At 37.8% G+C, this 11,563-nt stretch overlaps 1 protein-coding gene across 1 annotated transcript; it reads left to right on the top strand.

Annotated features, from left to right (window-relative positions):
• The first annotated feature begins 2,131 nt into the window (after positions 1–2,131).
• LOC124078860 (ATP-dependent zinc metalloprotease YME1L1-like) lies at positions 2,132–10,406 on the top strand. The gene is given in 2 exon segments (XM_046423943.1): positions 2,132–3,957; positions 10,397–10,406. Coding segments are annotated over 2 exon segments (1,821 nt in total). The 5' UTR covers positions 2,132–2,146.
• Positions 10,407–11,563: the final 1,157 nt, after the last annotated feature.

Here is an 11,563-nt window from a genome sequence, read left to right as displayed (position 1 = left end):
ATACACACCAAATACTGACACCTGTCTAAATTACCAGATACATTGAAAAGTATCTAAGAGTAGAAAATGGGTATTAGAGACCCAGAAAAAAATATTAATATATTATAGAAAAATGTTTCACTAAACTGCAGAGAGAGATAAAGAATTAGGCAGAATCCCATAGTATATCAGTAGTAGAGTTGGAATTTGAATGCATGATTCTATGGACCTTCATGTAGCACAAATGAGTTTGAGAAATGACAGAGAAACACATAATATACAAAGATATGAAAAAATGTGCTTTATGTGTATAATAAGAATTGTAATGCATTCCACTGTTGAGTATTAAAAAAAATAAATTAAAAAAAAGAGAAATGACAGAAAAATGCTTCGTTTCCTTAGAATTTCCAGTGGTGTTTACCCATCCACTGCACGGCCATGAGGTTTTTCCATTCTTTTTTTTTAATATTTATTTATTTTTTGGCGGACACAACATCTTTATATGTGGTGCTGAGGATCGAACCTGGGCCGCATGCATGCCAGGCGAGCGCGCTACCACTTGAGCCATATCCCCAGCCCCAGGTTTTTTTCCATTCTTGCTGCTTGGAAAGGGCTGAAAGGATAATCCTTGGTGGAAGTACAAGATACTTGGGCAGAACATCCAGGACTGTACTACTTCCAAGATCTGGGACAATTAGCATTTCTTCCTGTCAGGGCAAGCCCAACAGGACAGCACAGAACCAAAAGAAGAAGGCCTCAAACCAGAATGATAGGTAAGTGACCTATCAGATCAGTTAATCCTTGAAATGCTAGGCAATTTAATCACAGAAAAATGCTGGTGCTTCTGTTTAGAGTAAGTCATGACTTACTTAAGGAGACTCAGAGTCAGTCCATCACACCCCCAATCCCAGTTCCTTTCTGGCTGCTGCCTGGTAGGATAAAGCTTTCAACAGATACTCATTCTTTAGTCTGCCTGCTGACTACACTTCATAAGGAATTGCAGTACTAGTTGTTTTTCCTGAGTTATCTGTGAAAATACTGTGGTAGTCAGCTTTTCATCACTTTGACACAATACCTGAGAAAAACAACTTGAAAGTGGAAACATTTATTTTGGCCCCCAGTTTCAGAGGTTTCAGTCCATGGTCATTGGCTGCACTGCTTCTGGGCCTGTGTAAGATAGTACATCATGGTGGAAGAGTGTGGAGGAGCAAAGTTGCATACCTCATGGGAGCCAAGAAGTTGGGTGGGGGGTAGGGGTGGGAGAATGAATCCATGGACAAAATATATCTTTCAAAGATATGTTCCCAGTGACCTACATCCTTCAACTAGGCCTCACCTCGTAAAGTTTCCAACACTTCCCAAAGGTGCCAGCAACTGGGGATGAAGCCTTCAACACATGAGACAGACTATGGAGGATATTCCAGATCCAAACCAAAACACACACCCTGTCATCCTTGCTTTTTGTAACCCTCCAAACATTACACACTCAAATGTTAATTTATTTCTAGGACCTTGCCTTGACAACTCTCACTATTGTGTTTTTGGTTCTGATTTTAAAGTCATAATTTTTTGAAACTATCTGATAAGAGCACAAGGATCAGGAACGAATTGAGAATGACAAAAAACTTAAGAAGGAAGAGATGAAGCAAGAGATTACTCTTTTGAAAGAGCAGGTCCAGTTTCTACCTGTATCTGTCATGCCTAACAAAATAGTATGAGAACATGCCTAGTATTACTCATTCTTGAGCCAAGTGTGCCTAATTGAAACTTTTCTTGTCATAGAGGCACATGTTTGGATAAAGATTAAGGGTGAGGGCTGTGGTTGTGGCTCAGTGGTAGAGTGCTTACCTAGCACATGTGAGGCACTGGGTTAAATCCTTAGCACCACATAAAAATAAACAAATCAAATAAAGGTATTGAGTCCATCTACAACTAAAACAAAATATTTAAAAAAAAGAGATTTTTTTCCGTTTCTGAGAAGCGTAAGGAGCAAAGGAAGAGAGAGACAGGGGAAAAAAGGGGGGCTCAGCGCCTCCCCGCCGGGCCAAGAACAGAGGACAGTTTCCGCAGGCGGGGGAGGTCGCTGAGGGCCCGGAGATGTTTTCCCTGACTAGCACGGTGCAGCCCCAGGAACAGCAAGGAGGCCAGTGGAGCTGGAGCAGAAGGAATGAAGCAGGGAGCATCAGGGGAGGAGGTTACAGTTCCTCTCAGTCATCTCATCAGTGCCTTCCATTCACCAAAAACCATATTTGTTGCTGTCAGTACATCAGTTTCTCAAAACCAGCATAGAGATGTAGTTCCTGAGCATGAGGCTCTCAGCAATGAGCCTTCACTTAATTTAAGGGACCTTGGATTATCTGAATTGAAAATTGGACAGATTGATTAACTGGTAGAAAATCTACTTCCTGGATTTTACAAAGGCAAAAACATTTCTTCCCACTGGCATACATCTCATGTCTCTGCACATTCTTTCTTTGAAAATAAATATGGTTACTTAGATATGTTCAGTACTTTGCGTTCCTCTTGCTTATACAGACAACATCCAAGAACTCTCCAAAGCATTTGTTCAGATCTTCATTACTGGCCAGTTTTCATACAGTCTCGGGGTTTTAAAACTTTAAAATCAAGGACCAGACGTCTACAGTCCACCTCTGAAAGATTAGCAGAGACACAGAATATAGCACCATCATTCGTGAAGGGGTTTCTTTTGAGGGACAGAGGATCAGATGTTAAGAGTTTGGACAAACTCATGAAAACTAAAAACATACCTGAAGCTCATCAAGATGCATTTAAAACTGGTTTTGCGGAGGGTTTTCTGAAAGCGCAAGCATTAACACAAAAAACAAATGATTCTCTAAGGCGAACTCGTCTGATTCTCTTTGTTCTGTTACTGTTTGGCATTTATGGACTTTTAAAGAACCCATTTTTATCTGTCCGCTTCCGAACAACCACAGGGCTTGATTCTGCAGTAGATCCTGTCCAGATGAAAAATGTCACCTTTGAACATGTTAAAGGAGTGGAGGAAGCTAAACAAGAATTACAAGAAGTTGTTGAATTCTTGAAAAATCCACAAAAATTTACCGTGCTTGGAGGTAAACTTCCAAAAGGTATACTTTTAGTTGGACCCCCAGGCACTGGAAAGACACTTCTTGCCCGTGCTGTGGCAGGAGAAGCTGATGTTCCTTTTTATTATGCTTCTGGATCAGAATTTGATGAGATGTTTGTCGGTGTGGGAGCCAGCCGTATCAGAAATCTTTTTAGGGAAGCGAAAGCAAATGCTCCTTGTGTTATATTTATTGATGAATTAGATTCTGTTGGTGGAAAGAGAATTGAATCTCCCATGCATCCATATTCAAGGCAGACTATAAATCAACTGCTTGCTGAAATGGATGGTTTTAAACCCACTGAAGGAGTAATCATTATAGGAGCCACAAACTTTCCAGAGGCATTAGATAATGCCTTAATACATCCTGGTCGCTTTGACATGCAAGTTACAGTTCCAAGGCCAGATGTAAAAGGTCCAACAGAAATTTTGAAATGGTATCTCAATAAAATAAAGTTTGATAAATCTGTTGATCCAGAAATCATAGCTCGAGGTACTGTTGGGTTTTCTGGAGCAGAGTAAGAGAATCTTGTAAACCAAGCTGCATTAAAGGCAGCTGTTGATGGAAAAGATATGGTTACCATGAAGGAACTAGAGTTTTTCAAAGATAAAATTCTAATGGGGCCTGAACGAAGAAGTGTGGAAATTGATAACAAAAATAAAACCATCACAGCCTATCATGAATCTGGTCATGCTATTATTGCATATTACACAAAAGATGCAATGCCTATTAATAAAGCTACAATCATGCCACGAGGGCCAATACTTGGACATGTGTCCCTGTTGCCTGAGAATGACAGATGGAATGAAACTAGAGCCCAGTTGCTTGCACAGATGGATGTTAGTATGGGAGGAAGAGTGGCAGAAAAAGAAGAGCAAAACAACAGCAAAAGAAGTAGAAGGCAAGAAATAATGAAAATCAGAGCTGAAATTAATGAAATCGAAACAAAAGAAACAATTGAAAAAATTGACAAAACTAAAAGTTGGTTCTCTGAAAAAATAAACAAAATCGACAGACCCTTAGCCATGCTAGCAAAGAGAAGAAGAGAGAGAACTCAAATTACTAGCATACGGGATGAAAAAGGCAATATCACAACAGACACTTCAGAAATACAGAAGATAATCAAAAATTATTTTGAATCCTTATACTCCAATAAATTAGAAGATAGTGAAGGCATAGATAAATTTCTTAAGTCATATGATCTGCCCAGATTGAGTCAGGAAGATACAGACAACCTAAACAGACCAATATCAATTGAGGAAATAGAAAAAACCATCAAAAGACTACCAACTAAGAAAAGCCCAGGACCGGATGGGTATACAGCAGAGTTTTACAAAACCTTTAAAGAGGAACTAATACCAATACTTTTCAAGCTACTTCAGGAAATAGAAAAAGAGGGAGAACTTCCAAATTCATTCTACGAGGCCAACATCACCCTGATACCTAAACCAGACAAAGACACTTCAAAGAAAGAAAACTATAGACCAATATCTCTAATGAACCTAGATGCAAAAATCCTCAATAAAATTCTGGCGAATCAGATACAAAAACATATCAAAAAAATTGTGCACCATGATCAAGTAGGATTCATCCCTGGGATGCAAGGCTGGTTCAATATACGGAAATCAATAAATGTTATTCACCACATCAATAGACTTAAAAATAAGAACCATATGATCATCTCAATAGATGCGGAAAAAGCATTCGACAAAGTACAGCATCCCTTTATGTTCAAAACTCTAGAAAAACTAGGGATAACAGGAACATACCTCAATATTGTAAAAGCAATCTATGCTAAGCCTCAGGCTAGCATCATTCTGAATGGAGAAAAATTGAAGGCATTCCCTCTAAAATCTGGAACAAGACAGGGATGCCCTCTCTCACCACTTCTGTTCAACATAGTTCTCGAAACACTGGCCAGAGCAATTAGACAGACGAAAGAAATTAAAGGCATCAAAATAGGAAAAGAAGAACTTAAATTATCACTATTTGCAGGTGACATGATTCTATACCTAGCAGACCCAAAAGGGTCTACAAAGAAACTATTAGAGCTAATAAATGAATTCAGCAAAGTGGCAGGATATAAAATCAACACGCATAAATCAAAGGCATTCCTGTATATCAGCGACAAATCCTCTGAAATGGAAATGATGACAACCACTCCATTCACAATATCTTCAAAAAAAATAAAATACTTGGGAATCAACCTAACAAAAGAGGTGAAAGACTTATACAATGAAAACTACAGAACCCTAAAGAGAGAAAGAGAAGAAGATCTTAGAAGATGGAAAAATATACCCTGTTCATGGACAGGCAGAACTAACATCATCAAAATGGCGATATTACCAAAAGTTCTCTATAGGTTTAATGTAATGCCAATCAAAATCCCAACGGCATTTCTTGTAGAAATAGAGAAAGCAATCATGAAATTCATATGGGAAAATAAAAGACCCAGAATAGCAAAAACAATGCTAAGCAGGAAGTGTGAATCAGGTGGTATAGCGATACCAGACTTCAAACTATACTACAGAGCAATAGTAACAAAAACAGCATGGTACTGGTACCAAAACAGGCGGGTGGACCAATGGTACAGAATAGAGGACACAGAAACCAATCCACAAAACTACAACTATCTTATATTTGATAAAGGGGCTAAAAGCATGCAATGGAGGAAGGATAGCATCTTCAACAAATGGTGCTGGGAAAACTGGAAATCCATATGCAACAAAATGAAACTGAATCCCTTTCTCTCGCCATGCACAAAAGTTAATTCAAAATGGATCAAGGAGGTTGATATCAAATCAGAGACACGGCGTCTGATAGAAGAAAAAGTTGGCTACGATCTACATACTGTGGGGTCGGGCTCCAAATTCCTCAATAGGACACCCATAGCACAAGAGTTAATAACTAGAATCAACAAATGGGACTTACTCAAACTAAAAAGTTTTTCCTCAGCAAAAGAAACAATAAGAGAGGTAAATAGGGAGCCTACATCCTGGGAACAAATCTTTACTCCTCACACTTCAGATAGAGCCCTAATATCCAGAGTATACAAAGAACTCAAAAAATTAGACAATAAGAGAACAAACAACCCAATCAACAAATGGGCCAAGGACCTGAACAGACACTTCTCAGAGGAGGACATACAATCAATCAACAAGTACATGAAAAAATGCTCACCATCTCTAGCAGTCAGAGAAATGCAAATCAAAACCACCCTAAGATACCATCTCACTCCAGTAAGATTGGCAGCCATTATGAAGTCAAACAACAACAAGTGCTGGCGAGGATGTGGGGAAAAGGGTACACTTGTACATTGCTGGTGGGACTGCAAATTGGTGCAGCCAATTTGGAAAGCAGTATGGAGATTCCTGGGAAAGCTGGGAATGGAGCCACCATTTGACCCAGCTATTCCCCTTCTCGGTCTATTCCCTGAAGACCTAAAAAGAGCATGCTACAGGGACACTGCTACATCAATGTTCATAGCAGCACAATTCACAATAGCAAGACTGTGGAACCAACCTAGATGCCCTTCAATAGACGAATGGATAAAAAAAATGTGGCATTTATACACAATGGAGTATTACTCTGCATTAAAAAATGACAAAATCATAGAATTTGCAGGAAAATGGATGGCATTAGAGCAGATTATGCTAAGTGAAGCTAGCCAATCCCTAAAAAACAAATGCCAAATGTCTCCTTTGATATAAGGAGAGTAACTAAGAACAGAGTAGGGTCGAAGAGCATGAGAAGAAGATTAACATTAAACAGGGATGAGAGGTGGGAGGGGAAGGGACAGAGAAGGGAAATTGCATGGAAATGGAAGGAGACCCTCAGTCTCCTTCCATTGCATGGAAATGGAAGGAGACAAAAGTACATACAAGAGGAAGTGAGGGGAAAGGGAAAAATAATACAAGGGGGACAAATGAATGACAGTTGAGGTGGCAGAGAGAGAAGAGGGGAGGGGAGGGGAGGGGAGGGGGATAGTAGAGGATAGGAAAGGTAGCAGAATACAACAGTTACTAGTATGGCATTATGTAAAAATGTGGATGTGTAACCGATGTGATTCTGCAATCTGTATATTGGGTAAAAATGGGAGCTCATAACCCACTTGAATCAAAGTGTGAAATATGATATATCAAGAACTATGTAATATTTTGAACAACCAACAATAAAAAATAAAAAAAATAAAGTTAAAGAAACCAAGAAACTAAAAAAAAAAAAAAAAGAATAAGGGTGTTACAGACTAGTTTTTAGTGCATACTATTACATACAATAGGAGGTTCAGAACACTCATCCATTCATGAAACAAATATGAATTAAGAACCTACTACTTGCCAGGCACTACAATAGCCTGAAGATACAATAACAAGCAAACAGGCATAATTTCTGCACTCATGAAGCATACAGATAAGTGCAAGAAATCCATTTTAATCAAATAATCATACTAATGAATATGTAATTATATGGCAAGCATGAATCCCATTTTACAAACCCTATTCTACAAAATCATATTAGATATGTAAGAAATTTCATGTTTCTTGATTTTCCTTAAATTAAAAATAAACCACATATTTTGTGTCAGAAATGTTAGGGGTAAAAACAATAGAAATAGGGGGATCTATAAAGTGATTAAGTTTCTCCATTCAACTTAAAGTGGTAAAATATGAGTCTAAGTAGACTATGAAAAGTTTATAATGTATAGTGTGATTCTAAGCACTCCCACCCATGCCCCATCCTGTCCGACTACAGGAAAATCAATAGAACACATTAGTGATTTTTTTGTGCGTGTGGTGCTGGGGATTGAACTCAGGGCCTTGTGTATGCAAGGCAAGCACTCTACCAACTAAGCTATATCCCCAGCCCAATATAACACATTAGTAAGGCACCTCAACCACATTTCACCTCTGACTTGCTAACCCAACACTTCACAGAATTGTAAAACATTTATTAAGCATTCCCATCCCCCACCCCAAACTCTGGTTTATAATGGTAAACCTGTATGATCAAGTGTGCAAACTGGTGTGATTCTCTGATATCAAGAATTAGGGATATGATTGTTTTTTTTTTAGACTTGGTAAATATAAAATGCCTTGAAAATGATCCTAATAGAGACGTGATATGAGCATTTGAATCCATTACATAGGCAGTTGGAAGGCTTGGCATATGATGGAATTTAAAGCCTTTAAATTTGTCTAGATATTATAGAATGAAAAGAAAATAAGCCTCTTCTTTTTTGAAAAGGATATTGAGAAGAGCAGCCAAAGAGTTGGGGACATTTGTGCTATCAGGAAAGATAAGGGAGAAAAGAAAGTGTTCCAAATAAAAGTGAGTTATTAATGGTGCTGGATATTGTTTTAATAGTCAAGTAAGATGAACACTGAAATGTGTGTATTGGATTTCATAACATGGATGTCTGAGTGGCACTGATGATCTTAACAAGAGCTGTTTTGTTGTTACAGAGAAGACAGAAACAGATTGGAGTGTGTTGAGAAGTAAATGGGGGTGGAGAAAACAGAATAAAAAAATTGGCTATTCAAAGAAGATAGATAGGATGTTACTTGAGGGAGTATGTGTAATCTAGAAGAGGAGGTTTTCTCTTTTTTTCCCAAATAGGAAAGAGTTAGGTAGGCATTCCAGGGATGAAAAGAGCTTGTTTTACACCAAGGATTAAGCCTCTTTCTGTCTAGGCCCACAACGTAGAAACTTTATTCTACCATATGATCCCAACTATATAGCACTCTATAAAAGGCAAAACTATGAAGACAGTAAAAAGAACAGTGACTGTCTGGGAATTGGATTGGAGGGAGAGAAGGAGGGATAAATAGATGGAACATGGGTGATTTTTAGAGCAGTCAAACTATTCTGTATGATGCTAGTAGGAACATATCATTATTTGTCAAAGCTTATAGAATGTACAACATAGAGTAAATCCTAATGTAAACTATGAACTTCAGCTAATAATAATGTATCAATATTGGCTCATTAATTATAACAAATGTATCATACTAATTCAAGATGTTATAATAGGGGAGAAGGGGTACAGGAATATATAGGCATACTGTACCTTCTGCTCATTTTTCTATAAACCCAAAACTGCTGAAAATAAAAAAAAGTTTTTAAAAGTTTAAAATATCAGGTACACTGGCAGACACCTGTAATCCCAGATACTTAGGAGGCTGAGGCATAAGGATCACAAGTTCAAAGCCAGCCTAAGCAACTTAGCAAGGCCTTGAGAAACTTAGTGAGATCCTGTCTCAAAAATAAAAATTATATGATGGCTCAGTGATTAAGCACCCCTGGGTTCAATACCAGTTACCAAAAAAAATTGGTAAAAAATTTTTATCAAAGGCCTTATGTATGGGTAGTCTCCTTCCTAAAATGTTTCTTTTTATTTGATTTATTCTGTCTCATCTATAGCTCAAAATATTTGAAGATGATTTTCAGAAAAGAGATCCATTAAAATTAACATTTTTATTTTTATAGATTTAAGAAATTTATAATCTCTGAAGATATCCCACTCATAAATTCTAGCATCAACTATGCCTCTCTCCATTTATCAACTCAGTACATAGACTTAATAAGTATGAGCTTGTGACAAAATCTATGAATTTCCTACTCTAACATCCATTCTTCCTGTGCTCCTTAATGACAAAATATTATTTTATTTCGGGAAGCCATGTACCTAAATAAAAGTTGACATTTTTCAACATCCCCTAGCCACATGACCAGATTCTAACCAGTGAGATATGAATGGGAGTGTCATACATGAATTTCTGGAAGTCTTCTAAAACATGCTGGTTGAACTATAAATGTAATGGCTACAGGTTAAATAGTTATCTTGGACCATGAGATGACATTTTTAGGATAACAAAACTGCTAAGAGCCAAGTATATGATGCATGGCATTTTTGGTTGAAAGGTGACACCAGCTAGCCATTGAGATGATATGATTATGTTAAGATTTGCATTCATATGGATATTGGACTCCTGCTGTTCACCTAGGCCTGCTACGGGACTCCTGGAGAGTTCCCATTGGTTGGGGAAGTACAGTAGGAGGGAGTTCCGGGGGAGGAGCGCTCTCTGCCGTTCCGGGAGGAGGCCGCGTGGGTGGATCGAAAAATCTTCCCGGGCGCGTACTGGACATTGGTGGCAGTTTCAAAAAATAAAGTTTGTTCCTGCTTGAGTGGCTCGTGATTTTGTGCCCAGCCAGACTGCGGCACAAACAAGATAGGTGACTGAGTCTCTGGCTACTATGGAAAAAAAAAGTCATATTTAAGTTATTCTCTTTTTGTGTTTTTCTGTTATCTGTAGTCAAACCTAATCCTAGTCAATATGATATTGTACTGTTATCACATTAGGTTGCAGCATCAGATGAACATCGTTAATCAACTGTTAAGTATTTGAAATGTTCCCATTGTTTAGTATTATTTGTTGTGCAGCATTAGTCATTGAAAAAATCATCCCTCCACCTATAAACATGACTTGGGTATCATAAAGGATATTTTCCCCCCAAAAGTAATTATCATCATATTGAAGGGTTGGAAAAATGGTGTAAAGAACAAATTTGGGGCTTTCATTAATATGTATGTATACAACAACTTTGTCATTTTTTCTTTGAATTTCAAAAGGTGCATAATGACACGTGGAATGCTTTTTTTTTTTTTTTCCCGGGCTAAGGATTGAACCCAGAGGTGCTCTACCAATGGGCTATATCTTCAACCCCTTTCTATTTTATTTTAAGAGAGGGTCTCACTAAGTTGCCCAGACTACCCTGGAACATGTGATCCTCTTGCCTCAGCCTCCCAAATTGCTGGGATTACAGGTATGCTCCACTGCACCTGGCTTTAAATTTTTGATGGTTAGATATGCAGTACATTTTTTTTCTGCAAAATAATCTACTTTGTATATTGCCTCATGAATTATCTCCCAGTAGAAAAGAAGCTCCCTAATGGTGCAGAGCTAAACCTAATACACCTTTGATTTCCTCAGTATATTCATTATTTATGGAAATAGAAGAAGCCATCAAAAGACTACCAACCAAGAAAATCCCAGGACCAGAAGGATATACAGCCAAGTTTTACAAGACTTTTAAAGAAGAACTAATATCAATACTCTTCAATTTATTTTAGGAAATAGAAAAAGAGGGAGTACTTCCAAACTCATTCTATGAGGCCAATATCACCCTGATTCCAAAATCAGAAAGACACTTCAAAGAAAGAAAACTTCAGACAAATATCTCTAATGAACATAGATGCAAAAATCCTCAATAAAATTCTGGCAAATCAAATATAAAAACATATCCAAAAAATTGTGCACCATCATCAAGTGGGATTCATCCCAGGGATGAAAGGTTGGTTCAACATATGGAAATCAATAAATATAATTCATCACATCAATAGACTTAAAGATAAGAATCATATGATCATCAATAGACGCAGAAAAAGCATTTGTCAAAATACAGCACCCATTCATGTTCAG

This window comes from Marmota monax, unplaced genomic scaffold, assembly GCF_021218885.2.
Source record: "Marmota monax isolate L192 unplaced genomic scaffold, Marmota_monax_Labrador192_F-V1.1 WCK01_AAM20220418_F8-fsc00451, whole genome shotgun sequence".
NCBI classification, from domain to species: Eukaryota; Metazoa; Chordata; class Mammalia; order Rodentia; family Sciuridae; genus Marmota; species Marmota monax.
This window is presented reverse-complemented; position numbering and strand designations above follow the sequence as displayed.